General features: G+C 38.2%; 1 protein-coding gene across 1 annotated transcript in view; it reads right to left on the reverse strand.

Annotated features, from left to right (window-relative positions):
- The window catches only part of myo1d (myosin 1D), a 103386-nt gene that overhangs the window by 63549 nt on the left and 22212 nt on the right, over positions 1-17625 (reverse strand). The window contains exons 3-11 of the mRNA XM_054598522.1: positions 17270-17363; positions 14990-15155; positions 14114-14167; positions 13561-13656; positions 12819-12935; positions 11544-11747; positions 11045-11190; positions 10013-10127; positions 9299-9469 (exon numbers count right to left, since the gene is read on the reverse strand). Coding sequence (XP_054454497.1) covers positions 9299-9469; positions 10013-10127; positions 11045-11190; positions 11544-11747; positions 12819-12935; positions 13561-13656; positions 14114-14167; positions 14990-15155; positions 17270-17363 — 1163 coding nt within the window. The remainder of the gene's footprint in view (positions 1-9298; positions 9470-10012; positions 10128-11044; positions 11191-11543; positions 11748-12818; positions 12936-13560; positions 13657-14113; positions 14168-14989; positions 15156-17269; positions 17364-17625) is intronic.

Genomic DNA, 17625 nt, shown 5'->3' on the forward strand with positions numbered 1-17625 from the left:
ATATATATATATATATATATATATATAATATATATATAATCTTTTATATGTATGAAGCAATCTTTTCTACAGCCTCCTTAGCCTTCACCCCCCTCCTCTCATTTGAAATTGGATTGACTGTAAAGTAGAAATTACTGATAGCCAGATAGTCAAATAAACAGATTAATTAAGGAGATAGAAAGAAATGGGTTTCTAAAAACTGGACTGAGGCAAAAACATAAAGAGAGTCAAGGTGACATGATAAAAAAATGAATTAGCTTAAACAGTAGATGCAGCAAAAGAGTGACGTGATGTTAGTTTTATCAAATATAATAAAGACAGAGGCAGGGTGGAGACAGGAACATTTAAATTAGAGGAAACTGCAGGAATAATAGAAAAAAGGAAAGGAGGTGAAATGTGAACAGAGAGAGAAAGTGAGGTGAGAAGGCGAGAGACAGAAACTAACAGGAACATGGTGGAACCGACCGGCTCAGAGAATCACTGGAGGTGTCAAAGTGTTAGGAAGTGATGATGAGAAGCTTCAGTTCACCTTTAACTCACACTACTGGGACGGCTCTTTGAGATTTTGTTTGCAGATAAAAGACTCAGATCACCAAAACCACTTTTATAAAAATAGTCTATATATTAAGTATTGTCCACTTATGAAATTAGAATTCATATTCCAGCATTTGAACGTAACTAAAGGCTTAAATAATCACAAATTACAGGTGTTTGATCACCTTTTGTTGACTAAGAAGCAGAAACACGACATGCGTTCATTAAATGTGTCGCAAACATTCGATTACCGGCCGTAACCTCGTTTCCAGAAAATAAACTATCGTGACGTTTTTCAATATTGCAATAAAAAAATTATACATTCTCAGAGGTAGAAGATTATATCAATTTTGCCCACTAGTAATGGTTGGATACTACTACTACTACTGCTACCAGTACTATTATATGTGTAACGCAATTAAAAAATATGTTATTGTTATTTGGGTGAACTGGGCTCCCATCTAAATCTTTTCAAATATGACCAGGTTTCTATCATTTAGGCCGGTTTATACTTTACCGCATTGTATCTACACTAGAGATCTTCTCTTTTCTGCGTTGCAGTAATTTTAGGTAAAGTAACTTTGCACTGATTTCCTGCAGGCAAAACCAAACAAATTTTTCTCGATCTAGGCCAAAAAATAGTTTGCTGGTATCTTTTGACTGGAGAAGTTTCAATACTACATTTCTACTTAACGGTTATTTCAAAACCTGATAACCAGCACTTCTATGTACAACTCGAAATCAGCCTCCAGTCCCTGAACTTGGTCTGGCAAACTCAACTGTTTGCTGTACCAGAGAATTTATAATCTAAAAAGTGTGAGGACAGCTTTACAAAACACCACAAACAGCTTCTGACACTCCAGCAGTCCCTCTAAGACAGAAATAAAACCTGTGTGCTGGTGGGTCATATTGACCCCCCTAACTATCCACTTCTCTCCTACCATCCCGTTTGCCACCTGTGCCCTCCTGCTCTCCATCTCCGGGATCAAACAGCCGTCTCCGGTTCGAGGGCCAGACCTCCTGATGAGCGGCGTCTGACGCTCTGCAGACCCGTCAGGGACTCACAGTGGGTACCGATGGAGCTGATCCAGGCGGCAGATGAGGAGATGGATTGTGCCCAGACAACAGAGTGGCAGCTGTCAGGGTATTAAAACACAGAGCTACACCCTCGCTGTAGACCACAGGCTGTAGATAAGAAGTGGACGTAGACATCGTGGCGTCACCCATTGGCTTGAGTACTGCTGTTTTCAAGCCTCATTGTCATGTTGTTGTTGTTTTTTGCAACCAATGAAAATAAATTACCATATCTTGTGTTTTCTTTATTAATATTTGTTGCACATTTTCATATTTATATTTAAAAATGATGTCTTATACTATTGCACTGTGTTTACTGTTTCACATTGTATGTGTAACAGACTTAGCAATAAACACCTTCTGACTCTAGTTCAGATTCTGACATTTGGACAACGGAGGAGTGACGTAGAGACGCCGTATACGTCAATCACAGTAAGACCCGCCCTAAAGCATACCCTGCTTTTATGGTCTATTTGACTCTAAATGGAGCATCATTTACTAAATGAACATCATGCTGTATTGAAGAAGACTTGAAACTAGAGATTGAGACCATAAACTCATGTTTACAATGTTTACTGAGGGAATAGATCAAGAGAGAAGTAGAGTCATTTTCTCATAGACTTCTATACAACCAGAGGAGTCGCCCCCTGATGGTCAGTAGAGAGAATGCAGGTTCTAAGACACTTCTGCATCATATAAACTGCTGGCTGCTACATTTATTCTCCATCTCTTGGACTTCTCTCCGTGTCCTTGCTGCTGCTGTTGACCTTGTGCCTCCCTGCAGCTAATGAACAGAGTAGCTCTGTGATTAGCATCACGTACACATGGCCCTTCGAAAGCTTAACCACTTAGTGCCGACCCCCTACATGCATTAAATACATGCGGCAGCAGGCTGAGGACACACACACACACACACACACACACACACACACACACACACACACACACACACACACACACACACACACACACACACACACACACACACACACACACACACACACACACACACACACACACACATATTGACATCACTTCCCATTAGTATGCTGCACCTGTACACGCTAAGTGCTGTGAGGCTCTTGTGAAAAGTAAATCTGGAGGCAGATGAGAAAATTGAGAAAAAAAAAAGGTGGTAAAGGAAGTGAAGGCAACAGAGAGCTATTGAGGGAGGGATGGTGAAATAAAAATAACTGAGGAGAGAACAGGGAGAGGCAGGAAACGAAGCTGCCGGGATGGCTGCTCCAAAAAGAAACAACTGTGTCAGCGCATGATTTTAAATAAAATGTAAAAGAAAAGCACATCTGAGGAGATCAAAGCAGCGTACAGTGAGATGAGGAGAGAGTTGGGATCAGGGAGGGAAGGGAAGGGGGGAGACTTTAACCATCCACTAAGAGGAGGGAACAGAGATGAAAGATTTAACAGCGAGGGCACATGTTGGTCAGTTCTGATTAAAGGAAAAGGCTGAGGTTATATTATATAATAAATAAATCCTATAAATTGAGTTATTCCTTCTCTTAAAATATTCTGATTTCCCAATCCCGTGTCTGTCATTCAGCTACAAACCCCATTGGATCAAACATATCTTAAAGATGCTATGTAAATATTCAAACCTGCAGGAAGTGATTTTATTTTGACCACTAGAGGTCAGCAGAAACAAGATTGAAATACTGGACGCTCAAAAGTTGCAGGTCGTAAAAAACTAAACTACGAGTTAAAAGACGCTCTGTGGAGCTGAGGGGAACGAATCAGGTGATAAATAGCTCAATAAGTATTAACTTTTTTAACTTTTATTTTTAGATTTGTTTGAGTGGGATTGAGAGAACGTCCTGTGACTTGGTGCAGTTTGGGAGAAAATGTAAGATATTTAATAGTCAATGTTTTATTATAAACACACAAAATTTTCCAGATTTGTTATAAATATAACTTAATCTGTTGTTATTTTAATCCAATACTGCAAATAATAACTGCAAAGGCCAGCTGCTGTCTTCAACTATTTGTGTTCAGTTTGCTGAACAGCTGTGCACATACACCCATTGTGGGTGCAGAATTATGGGTTAAATCATTATTGGAGCTTTATGATGGAGGAAAACAGAGAATAAGACATTAAGAAAAATAACCAGCTAGTTTTGGTTGTGCTGCAGTGACCTAAAAATAGCATAAAACACTGTATGACTCGAGTAAACAAGGATGCAGTTTGCTGGCAGTAAACAGGAGTAAAACATTTATGAAACGAGTTCAATTTCAGTGTGATGAAAGTGAAGAGACTCACAAGCAAAACTTGATGGAAAACAACTGTAGACAGTCTGATTTTACTGCACCAACGCAGAAGCAAGAAAAGAAATAATAAATCCCACTGATGCATTATCATCATATTTAAACGTTTCTTCTTTCGGTTAGACGTCTCTGTAAACAAGCCCGTGACTCCCGTGCATCAAAAGCATCTGATTAATTCATAACGAGGCTGAGAAGCCTGGAGGCCAGTAGAAATAAATGTATCTTCACCAGACTGCAAAGCAACATGACATATTGAGAAGCTGAAGCCACAACAGAGAGCATCTGTTAGCGATGTAAGCTTTCCTCCTCTCCTCTTCTGCTTTAATCTGTGAGCAGCTCCTTTTAACGACATGTGTGTTACTCTGTGCCACAAGTCATTAACCCTCTGATCCCCAAAAACTGTGGGCGGGATTTTATATATCTATATATATATATATATATATATTTTTTTTTTTTACTACACCGGTTATCGTAGCCAGAAGCTATAAAAAAACATCATTTTTGTCAGATTTTCATCTTTCTGATGGTCCTTGAACACAACATGTGCGACCAACTTTTCAGTCAGAAAAAGCAACCAAAACAAAGCTTAAAATTGTGATATTTCATCAAAAACATTTCATTCTGCAAGTCTCATTTAAATGCTCGCCCTGAATAAACCTTTTGCTTTAACCAGATACTTAAAAAAACATTAAATTCTGTGCTCCTCAGCGCAATGAGGAAGCCATGATTGACTTACTCGAGTCCGGCAGTCACGTGACAAAATTTCCTTGAAAATTCGACTAAATTGCATGCTGCTGAGCACAGAGCATTGATAAGAGGCCAGGAGAGGCTGTTAATAGATTTTGTTCAAGTGCCAAAACACTTTCGGGCACTTGTAAAATGTTGGATTTATAGGTTCCATTGTTTTCCAATTTTTGTAAAATATATTATCAAAGAAATTCCATTTGCATATTTTTCTTTTATATGATTTATGGCATCATAACTGTGTTATACTGCATTAAAGACATTTATGAGTCCTCTCTGCTTTTATAGCTACGATTGTGCTGTTTCCATAGAGGTGCAGGACTTAAACACTGCAGTGAAAAACAAGGCCACTGATAGTTAAATGTGACAGGTGCACCTAAAAACCGCTTGAGGTTCAGACATGGGGTGCTGTGCACATGCAGTATGTAGTGATGAATGAATGAGGAGCGTTTAGCCCGGACAAGGTGAGCCGAATAAAGAGTCTGAACCGCAGACCGGCAGCACAGCTTGTGTTACAGGAACATCTCCTAGAATAGATCTCTGACTCAGACTCTTCCGATGCATGGCTCCTTAACTCTTGGAAGCAAAGCTCTGGTCAGTTTCATGCTTCACGCTGTTCTGCATGAAACTCAATACGAACGCTGTGGGTTTTTTTGTGGTGGTGGCGCCGGTGAGAGACGGGGCGTTGGCAGGACTCAAGATTCATTCACTGACCACGAAAAACAGCAAGTTGACACAAAGAAATTCAACTCACAGTCCAATCTATAATAACTTGTTTCTGAGGCTTTCAACTACTGTACAAGGTTGTGTATGCAAGTAGGTGTGTATATATATACATATTATATAAATATATATCTCAAAAGCACCAAAGCCCAACAATAAAATGAAATGCCGGGTCAAGTGTTCTGTAAGTTGTAAATTGTAAGCAATACAGAAATAAATACTGAATGGATGTACATGGACAAGAGGATTATGTACAATATGAACGTGTAAAGATGTCTCTATACTGTAAAAACAGCGTGTAGAATTTATATGGACATTGCACAGGATATGCATATATAAAAAGAATGCATTAAAAACGGTACAATTATAATCTATTGGCTAATGGGAGCAGTTATTGATAGTTAACAACTGATTTAAATATTCATGAGTAAACTGTAATCCGTATTAATGCGTCAAATAAAGAAATTGTGTTTTCAAGAAAGAAGAAGTAGAAACAAGGGGAGCTGTAACCGATCATTTGATCCACTGTTGAAAAATATTGATGAGAGGACCTTAGAATATGCATGAATCTACCACTCATACAGCTGCTGCATCCGTCCTATTTCACAGTATTTCTGGTTTTCATTCCCCCTACACACCTCAGCCTGTCCTCTCCCTTGATGTGAATATCTCACTTCCTCTCACATTTTATTCCCAGTCTCCCCCTCCGCACCTCTCTTCCTCTCTCTTGCACTTCATCTTTTTATTCCCAAACCTTCATGCTTTTTTCATCCCGGCACACACACTTGAAAGACTGGAGGTTGAGCTACGAGGCTGCAGAGCCACAGTCGGTGTTTCAAGTCTGCAGAGCCGGAGCACACTTTGTACCCTCACAGCCTCTAAAGTTTCTTTCCCTAAAGCTAATTTGCATCATGAGAGTTTGTTAGGATGTTTATTTTGGGTCACACTAATATACAGGGAGGGTATTTTCTTGCTCTTTTTTTGTTTTATTCGGCTGAAAGCAATTCACAAATCTCCAAAGAAAAGACTGCAAACATTATTATGACCACTAAGTGGTGCTGATAACAGAATGACTAACAGTTCTCCTGACACTCGTTTTCAATTAATGTCCATATGGGACAATTACTCACGCTCAAAATGAATCACACAGATATCAATCAAAGTCTTAATATGCAAAAACCCACAAGACAATAATCAATCACTGTAAACTACAAAGGAAAAGGGGGCTTGTTATTGTATCAGTCAAATTAAAGCAGTCTAAGAGGAACAGAATGAAGAAAAACAGAAAAGTACAAGGTTTCATTTGACCCTTTGTGTTCATTGTATGAATCCAGTGAGACACTTCTGATGCAAGGACTTAGTTTTTCTATTCAAATACATTTAGAACAGAACCATGTTTATGAAATGAACCCCTTTATATTCTGATTTTTAAGATTATGTTGGTTCTCATGATGGAAACTAAGAGTCTCTTTCCAGGGTCAATCCAATGAAAAGCTGTTTCCCTGTAGTACAAAATGAAATATTTCATATAATCATAGTTTCTCGTACGCAACTCGTATATCTTGTATTATAGCTAACTTTAGCAACACCATGAATAATTCTATTGCAGTTGCATAGAGATATTTATTAATGCATTTGTCAACAAATAGAACTCTGGTGTGTAAACAGATCATGAATTGGAATTTGATGAAACACATTAAAATATGTCCTTATTGCTGCTTACAGCCACATCATAGTGTGTTACAAATCATGTAGTAATGTTTATTTAGTGCTAATAAAAGCTTTCCGTCTCTGTTGAGACAATCCCAACATTTAAACTGGGAGCCTCGACTTCCATGAACGTTAATTTAAATAATAATACACTCCGTCTATTTCACCATCCAAAAAGAATCCCCGGAGATCCACTGAAGCCCCCGACAATTTACTCTACTTCCTCACACAAAGTCCATTATGTTAATGTTGCCTGGCAACAGGACTCCAGACAGGAAAGAAAAAAGGATCCCTTGCTGATATTGATTCATACAAATATTGGTTCCAGGAATCACTGCTCAAGTTTCACAAGTCTCTTTTAAACTGTGTTCTAAAGGCTCAATATTGTTTCTTTGCAGTTTATTGGAACATAAAGTTTTTGTTATTCCATCATTTATACTTAATGTGCGTTCTGTGAGGATGTGGAACTGCGACTGATTGGGTGTAGCATATCATTTTTTTTATTTGATTTTGACCCGTAGTTTATCAATCTTTTGTCAGGCAGTCTTTGATTTATTTGATGGATTATATTGATTCAATACTTCTATATATTCTATAAATTTAGACTCCACGGTTTGAAAAATATAGATTAAACGCCTCACGTTATTTTCCTCCACCAACAAGTCAAGCTGCAGTTTAAATATGTGTCTATCTAAAATGTTTTATCATATTAGACATTTGTGTAAACTGTCACAATTGGCATAAAATGTATTGAGTTTTGACCAAAAATGGTGTTTTGTGAGGTCACAGTGACTTTTCACTTCCCCCAAATCTAACCAGTTGCCTTTGGAGTCCAAGGGGACGTTTGTGGCCCCAGACGTTCCTTAGATATCGCTGTCAAAAGAATGGGAAGGAGGTCAGGTCAAAGTGACCTTTGACTTCCAAACTCCGATCAGTTCATCTTTGAATCCAGTTGGACATTTGTGCGGAAATTTGAAGAAATTCCCTCGAGTTGTTCCTGAGATATCGTGATATTCTTAAGAATGATATGGACGTTCATACGTAAAGACGGACAGACAACCCGAAAAACAAAACAACAAGATCTTACTCATAAGTATTAAATCAGGCATTAGCTTTCACTGGTTAAAAAATGTATCACTCATGTTCTCTGCATCACCATCTCTCCCTCTCTCTTCTCCACTTGGTTCTCCTTATAAATATGTTTCATCTCCCTCCTCTCTCCTCCTCCTCCTCCTTCTCCCTCCTCCATCACCCCGTTATAAACACAGCAGAGCACCAGCACTGTACACTCCCATTGGCTGGCAGTGACATCACTTGTGCAAAGTGTTGAGTCAGACTCCTGCTTGCTTTCTCTCTCTCTGACAGCGGACGCCCCCTTGTGTCCATGCAGAGAGTTGCAGTTATTTAAAAATAAAACTGCTTTGTTTTCACTTATCAGCTGTTCCAAACACATCATCTGCAGAGAAACTGACACACACTGACCCCAGATCAGAGTGACTTTCACCTTATCCAATCATCTGATCTCAAACAGAAAGCGTGTTGTGTGTTCAGTCGGGCCGTTAGTGAATTAGACTGTGAGGCTTCCTGATTATTAAAGCTAACAGGATCATGTTCAGACAGTAATGGTTACTTACTGCACGGTGTAATCTGCCCTCTGCTGTTCTCACGTTACTACAGCTTCACAAACACAATCTCATATAGAGCTTGATGTTTATATGAAGGTTTATTGCTCATTTTATTGTTTTGCAAGTCACGGCTGGGACTGAAAATAAAAAAGCTGTTAAATCGACAGTTCAACTGTAAAAGACAGATCAAACGTTTTATATGTTCAGCACTGAGACTCAAGCTGCAAGAAATGATTATTTTTCTATTATAGATTAATGGATTGGTCTATATTGTTAAGACAAATACCAGCATAAAATTCTCACATTTGAGACGCAAGAATCATTAAATTATCTATATCATTTTTGCTTGATAAATGACTCAAACCATCATGAAAATAGTTGCTATGTTAAAGGAATAATTTGAATATTACTTCTCTAGTTGAGACACTGACATAGTAATTAGTCTTAAAGTAGGATAGAAAATATTGTAAATTATATCTATTTAACACAAGAGTATCCAGTGAATGATACAGATCCCAGATCAGCTTGAAAGAAAGAAGAAAGTCCTGTCCTCTCTCTATTACTTCATGTCTAACTGATAAGAAGTCAGATCCGTGTTCATTGTTTCCTACCTTGCGGCTGGTGTAGTGGACGTGTTTGGCCAGCTTCATATTGAGTCCTTGGAGGAAAACCTCATCGGTGACTTTGCCCACATTCATGCAGGCCTCGTCCAGCACAGAGAAGATGCCTTTATGCTGCTGCTCCACCAAATCCACGATGATCTGGTTGTTGAAGTAATCAATCTAACACGAGAGAGGACAGAAAGACACTGGGTGAAGATGACAGAAATATGAGACGAGATAGAACTTTATTAATCCAGAAGGAAATTCTTGGGCCAGAGATTGATCAAAAAATACAACAAAAGAATAAGAAAAAAACACAGAGTAGAAAATCAAAACATATATAAACATTAGAGTTATAAATATAATGTGTATAAGAGAAAAATAGAGTAACATTAGAATAAAAAAAATGTAGTAAAGTTAGTAAACTAAGATATGAAAATAGGCAAATGGGCAGTGATATTGAAAAAGGAATAAAAAATAATATTGCACATGGTATTAATTAATAACAGAAGGCTATATACTATACAAGTGAATAAATGCAGTGATTAATTCATTTAAATCTTTGTGATTCTAGAAAGTCAAAGCTATTTAAATTTGTCTGTGTACTTTTTGGACAAACTGAGAGACATCCAGCATCCTTTATATAATCCGCCTAAACAAATTGTATTAGACATGACAACAGATACCCTGAGACATAAAACAGACCCAACTCGTCCTCCTTACATGTTTCCAGGGGATTCCTTCTCGTTGGTACTCCTCCTGCTCCTGCTTCAGAACCAGCTGGATGAAGAGCTGCTGCAGCTTTTCGTTACAGTAGTTGATGCAGAACTGTTCAAAGCTGCAGAAACAGAGGAGACAGAAAGTTATGGATGCAGCTACGTGAAATACTCATTGTTGTAATCATCGCTGTGTGTTACAACAAATAAAATCATGTGTTAATATGTAGACTAGTGGGGGCAGGAAAAACTGATTAATGCAAGAAAGTTCTGTATCGATTCACAACTTCAAAAAAAATAAAAAAAATTTGCCTTTTCATGGACAGTGATCAGATAAACCAATGCACATAAGTATGCAGAGACGCCTACATGAGTAAAACGTTTTGTTTTTTTATTTTTTATTGTTACTGATGGACAGCAATCCTACACACCTAGTCAAAGTCAAGCATCATTGAGTGATTTACTGAAAAATTACACAAAATATCAGTTCAACAAGTTTTTGAGAAAAAAAAGGCAGTGATCCTACGCATACCAATTATATTTATCTAAAGTAAAAGGCATCATATTATTTCTATAATTTATAAAGTAAACTTGTTATTCTTGAAGTTTTTTTGGGCAAGTTTAGCAAATATTAGTGTTACATTTTTGTCTTATTACATTTTTGCAATCAGTTGATTGATTCTTTCAAATATAAAAAGTCCTTCTCGCTGAAGGACACTTTGAAATATGAAGGGGAGGAGCCGGGGATTGAACCGCCAACCTTGTGTTTAATGGACGACCCGCTCTTCCTCCTGAGACACAGCCGCCTCTTTATTACTGCATAATCAATAACCAAAAGTGAATGGCAACACAAGATACCGAAAGATTTTCACCCCAAAATAGAAACAAAAGCTAAATGTTTTATATGAAGATGCAGATGTTTTGATGCTTTTAATATTGGAGCAATATTCTGTCTCTACCACGTCCAGTTCACAAAATAGATCTTTGATCGACAGGTTTTACCTTGTTAAATATGGGTTTATAAATAAAAAATCCAAACCTGTTGTTCTGGAAAATCTCAAACCCGTAGATGTCCAGCACCCCGATGACGGTGTTCTTCCCGTGGACTCTGGCGTCGTAGTTTTTCACCTCGATGATGTCATTGATTCGTCCAACAATCCAGCAGAACAGCCTCTCGTACATGGCCTGTGGACGACAAAAAGTTAACAGTGTGTGGTAGACGTATCCGCTGCCTTGCTCAAGGGCTCAGAGCGGTCTGGAAGAGACGGTCACAATAGATCAGTGAGTCAGACTTCAGTTCACAGCCCACAGTGCAGCTTTAGAAAACGGCCCACACACATTTCTCCTCTGTGTCTGGAGTCACAACATTGTGACTCATGTTTGTGTGAATCAGTGTGAAAAAAACCAACACTAAGTGGAATGTCACAACGCTCCAGGCAACAGCTGGCCAATGTTTTTGTTTCTTGTTTCTTTTTGTGCCTCCCACTACAAAGACAGTTGACCACAAACTTGTAATTTTACGTCTTCCCAACAATGACCTTGGCGAGGGCGTCCCGTCCGTAGCCGGCCTCTTGCGCCGTGTGCTGCTTCTCGATGACGTCTCGGCCCGTGGCCACCGTGCGGTAGAGCAGCGCCTTCTCCACGTTTTCCTCTTTGGTGGACAGCAGATCCCGGATCACCGACACCAGCTTTCTGTTCTCTATCAAGGTCACATCGCCGTCCACCCCGAACGTCAGGTTACCCTGGAAGAGAAGTCAGAGAGGACGGATTATAAAATAAGATGAGATGAGATGAGATAAGATAGAACTTTATTAATCCTGAAGGGAAATTTTGTGCCAGAGTTTCATTAAGTTAACAACAGAAGAATAGTAACAATAGAATAAAGATATAAACATGTATGAACAATAGAATAACAATAATTGAGTGTAAAGAAATAATAACAACACCATTGCAAAATAAAACACAATAGCAATAAGATCAAGGTAAATCAAACATTTCAAAAATTCATCTAAAATAGAAAAAGTTAAATACAACAACAAAGAGTAAAAATATAAAGTGTATAAGAAGTGATACTAAAACCAATGCCTAATAGAAACTATAATAGAAAAGTTATATTGAGAGAGATATTTTCAATGCTATTTAAAAAGTAGTAGAAAGTTTTATTGCATTCACATTAATGTTAGATTTATTTCATCAGTGCATATCACTTTCAATTTCTAGAGATCATTTTCGGTGATAATCTAGCTGGCACGACACAATTTACACAACTTATTAAAAACACTCTGGTCCATAAACTATCTGGATAATGTAACCTGGAGTGTCTTTTATACAGTAAACAGCAGTTAAGCTGCAAAAATATTGATTTTTTTCTCCCAGAGGCAAACAAACAATTTAACATATGTTAAAAATAAAGAAATGAATCTGAAAATCGATATATGCTTATTAAGTTAACAGAATTAAATAAACAAAAAGATGTGTTTAAATGTTGTTTTTAATTTCCTTAAAATAAGTAAGAAATAACATAATTCTTAACATGAAAGTTCCTCTGTTATCGAGTAGTATAAGTAATCCCTGACTGACTTTCCTTGTAGGATTAATTGTGAGCTTGTTTTTCATTGGACACAGTCTCCAGCAGGAAAAAGAAACAAAAAAAGTAAACATTTCCAAATCTGTACACTCACTATCTTGGCAGAGAAACTCCTCCACTCTGCCAAGACGGCGCTCATTTGTCTAAAAACTATTCACAGTATCTCCCATATTGGGACGCAGCTGGTGTGAGAACGAGCAGGGCTTTTGGTATTATGGGGGATTACCAGATGTAGGATGGTGGCCAGGATCTTGTAAACAGTCTGGATCTCGTCCCCCGTGAAGCCGATCACTTTCATGGCGTCGGCCACGGCTTTGAAATCAGCGCCATCGTTGATGGAAGACTGGAGAGAGAAAGGAGGAACCGTGTTATCAACATTGTAATGTTTTTTTAGATTTTGAAGCAAGATACTTTAACAGTTTGTCTTTAAAAGAGATTGAGAATTTGTTGGTTTTTTTGCTGCTGAAGCATATTTAAAAGTGGATGAGTGTTTTGTCCCGGAGTCACAGCTTTTTCCTTTTCTCTTCCAGTTAATCTAAGTTAACTAAATCACAAACCGGTGCTGAACTGTGATGTGTCTCTGTGGCATACAGCGAAAAAAACGCCGCCTCTGCTGTTTGCTCGCATAGTGTTCCATGACATCAGGCTGTTTGTTGCTGTCAAGCGGTTTATTTTTTCCTGCCCATTAAGCTCATGCAAAGACGACGGAGCACAACAGAGGTCTAAATGGAAAAACACTCCACAGAGATACTTTTTCTACATGACATACTTTACACTTGAGTTTTGTGTGGTTTGTTTCAGAGACGGGTAAACTGCGGCGAGGAAACACACTTCTGTAAGTCGTGTGTTTAATTATATTTATCCCTCTGCAAACAAACTTTGTGTTACTCTCTCAGACATTTATTTTGGGTTTTTTCTTCCTCTGCTACTTCTATTTGTTCGTCTGTGAGTTGAAATGTAAGAAGCACCTTGATTTGACCTCCGACTTTGATGTAGTTGTAGGCGGTCGGATCCTTCTGGATGTGAAGAGAGCGTAACAGAGAGTCTGGAGCTCCTCTGAGCAGCTAGAAGATTTAAAAACATCAACACATTAACACATTAATCAGTACATCTGTTGTGTTTGTGCATCATAACACATTGAAATCTAAATACAACTGTAATTTCCGACATGTTTACTTACACAATATGAACATTAAGTGCCCATCATGTTTGAATTTAAAGCATCTTTACTTCCAATACAAACTGTGGCCTCACGTTCAACTCTCTAAACTCCTAGGTGTAGGAACAAAAGGCCTCTTGATGACTCAGAAATTCTGCATGGATTCGTATTTCCTGCTGCCAAGTTCAGACTTTCACAAGCTCAGACTAAAATAAAATGACTGCATGCACACACACGCACGCACGCACACACGCACGCACACACACACACACACACACACACACACACACACACACACACACACACACACACACACACACACACACACACACACACACACACACACACACACACACACTTACCTGGTAGTATGAATGAAAGCTCCGCTCTCCTTCCTGCTGGAAAATTACTCTGGACTGTTGGAGGAAAATAAAGACAGTGTAACTTAAGACTCGTCTTTAAGCAAAGTGAGGGAAGTTGTGTCTGCCTGCTGTCTGAAACCAAAAGCAATATTATGACCACGGCCAAGCATTCCAAATGTGTTTTTGTGTCTGATGGGGAAAACTCTTTTTGAAACTGGTCTGGTATTAAAGGAGAACACTGCAGACGGCAGACGCTAAACTAGCAACTCCTCACCGTCAATGTACGTCCACTAAAAGTTATTATTTTTTTCCACTGACAGACTAAGATTGTTATTATAGGTGTCTGACATCATTATGAAAAGAACTCTTTAGAGAGAAAAATACTTTTTCTTTACCTTTCGCTTGGTTTTTCTTATTGCGAAAACGGTGTGAGAGTGAGAGTTGGAGAGAGGAGTGTCGGTGTTGTCAGAGTTTGTTGTGTTGGAACAAACTTCGTGTTAATCTAGAAGATTTTCATCATCACGGCTGAATATTTAGATGATTTCTTTAATTGTAGATGTGAAGCGAGACTCCAGAACGAGACTTCTCATTTAGCAGCTGTCTGCAGCCTGCTCCTTCAAAACTGGACCAATTTCAAAAAATGTTTTCCCCATTAGTCACTCAGACACAAATACATTGGAAATAGAGTCAAGGTTGAAAAATGCAGAAGTTCCCCTTTAAGATACAAACTCTAATGTAATATCTTAACAAGCTACAATAGGTTAAATAGTATCTGCACTTACAAAACAAACTTTATCGTACTAAATCACTGACTTTGCCCTCACATGGTAACACTACCCTTCTCTCCACCTCTGAGGCTAGCCGACGCTGCTTTACCTTCTCCAGCAGGTAGTTGCTGATGTGGCCTCCGATGGGATCCCCCTTGAAGTCAAAGTTGATGTCCATGTATTTGCCGAAGCGGCTGGAGTTGTCGTTGCGGTTGGTCTTGGCGTTCCCGAAGGCCTCCAGGACACAGTTGGATTTAAGCAGCATGTTTTTCACCCTGAGGGGGAGAAGGAAGGATGACATGACGGGTAAAGAGGTTGGCATTCTAGATCAGTAACTGCTTGCTAACACGTTCACCATATCAACTTTATAACACAATGATAGGCCAATGTTGTGTTCATACCTTGCAGTGCTGCCCCCAAGTGGCCATTAAGGATAAATAAAGCAGGAGACAGAAGTTACATGAACAGATTTATGAAAAAGAGAGAGACATAAAACTCTCCTTCAGGTCAGGATTTGAACAGACACAGCTGGAGTTTTGCTGATATGTTTCCATTCACTAGTGGTACCAGAAGTTTCTCTTGACACCCATTAATACCAGAACAGGAAGAGGGCCAATCTAAGATGATACAGAACTCAGACAGAAAACAGACAGTAATCTTCTGGGAGCAGTCATGTCTGGATAACGGAGTTAAAAGGACTCATTGTTCACAATGTGACCCTCTGCTACATTCTCACTGCGGCATCAATTCAGCGTTTTTGGATAATAAAGTGTGACCTTTAATACGATGAGTTATATAACTGAAGGATAATGATAAGACTCAAACAACAATCTCACAAATCTCTTGGACTACGATTAAGCTGTACTGCTTTCCAATATAAGCTGTAAAGATTGGATGTGTGTTTAGTGTGTTGTAAAAACTAAGCTCGTAGAAGAAGTAAAGTACTTTAACTCTTGTGCATACTCTTAAAAAAAGTCTAAAAAAACTGTCATGACATTTTATAATAAACTAATTTTCTACTTTTACTGAGCTGGATCTTTTAACCAACAAATATGCATTCATTTTCAGAATTTGAACCCTTTAAATGCCAGTTTGGTTATGTAATGTCTTTTGGCTTTTACTACCTTTTTATTGTTTTATATTCTGCATGCTGATAGCTTTTAAGTCTTAGATATGTTATGCTGCATATTATGTTGCATTGCATCAAACACTGTAGTGCTGCAAAATACAGTTGAAACGACCCTGAGACCTCGAAAATAGCATTTTATTTGCCCCATAAACTAGTGTCAAATAGTAAAAACTACAGATTCAAAGCCTCATATAACAAAATGTATGATTTTATACCGTAGTTTTGTTTTTAATAGGTTTCACTGGGGACATTCTTGTGTCTCATTTGAGTGTCTGTGTTTTGGCTACACAGCTTATTATAAACCTATTATAGGAGCTGAGGTTCAACCTCCAAAACAAGACTTCCACTCTTGCCAAAATGTATGTATGTTAACACAGCCAAGATGACCAGAAGAATAAAAAACAAAAAAAGAAATTGTCTCTTGTCATGCATCAGGGTTAAAAGTGAACTTTCTCATTATTACAATGCAAGAGTTCAAACATAAGACTGACATGTGACCCCAAATAGATCATGATGACCTACATTTGATGAAATACATTCTACACTAGTACGTCCTCTCTGGTGTTTAATGATTATTTAGTGAGTGTACAATTTGTAAACAGTAGATTCTATATACTCAAATGTATCGGCAGCAGTTTGTATTTAAAGTCGACCTAAAAAACCTTTTCCCTGCACAACTCTTATCTTCTGTCTGACCTACATCTAGTTTAGTTTAAAGCAAAGCTTATCTTGTGCTTTACTCTTAATTTCCATCAATGTCAACACACTTAAATAGGACCATTATGTATCAGTCATATGTTATAAAGCCTAGTTAAGCTGTAACTATATCTCACAGTGATCTAAGAGACTTTGACTACATATTAATTCCTGAAATATGACAATGACTTACTGATAACTACAACAGCTGAGATAAGATAATAAAGCTGACCTAGAAAATAATCAAGAAGGAGTCATGAAGTTTGTGTGGCTGTGTCAGGCACCAACATAGATTGTTCTTGTTTAGAGAAACTCTACTTTTAGGAAGAGGATTTTTTCACCTCACATCAAAATATCTTGTGTATCTTGGCTCATTAGGATAAACACAACACATCTCTATTTACTGACTGGGTTTTTTTGATAACATCTCAAGAGAATAGTTTTGCAGCAGGAGAAATGATGCATCAACAAACAACTGATAATATTCTGCAGGTTAGACACTAAAACAAAAGTCTGCAGAGCTTCTGCAGCGTTCAGGTTCTACTGTCTATAACAGCAGCTCACCGTTCTACCTCGGCCCTCTGATTGGGATTGGTGATAGCAGCGATGTATTGCATTATGTACTTGCTGGCTTCTGTCTTTCCTGCTCCACTTTCTCCTGCAATAAAAAAAACAAAAGCACACAGAGCAAAAATGATGTTTTATTTCCCCTTCAAATTAAAACCACCAAACATCAGATGTAATAAAATGTCAAATAAAGTCGCTAATTTTTCCCTCTGGAACCAAACTCTCATTAAACAGGAATGTTTTATTTAATAAATTGCCAAAATACCCCATTTATCATAGACAAAGAAAACAGTCATTGAACTACTCATGTGTGATGAACGCTTCTTTCAGGAAAAACAACAGAATTTAAGCCA

Source organism: Anoplopoma fimbria, chromosome 5, assembly GCF_027596085.1.
Source record: "Anoplopoma fimbria isolate UVic2021 breed Golden Eagle Sablefish chromosome 5, Afim_UVic_2022, whole genome shotgun sequence".
NCBI classification, from domain to species: Eukaryota; Metazoa; Chordata; class Actinopteri; order Perciformes; family Anoplopomatidae; genus Anoplopoma; species Anoplopoma fimbria.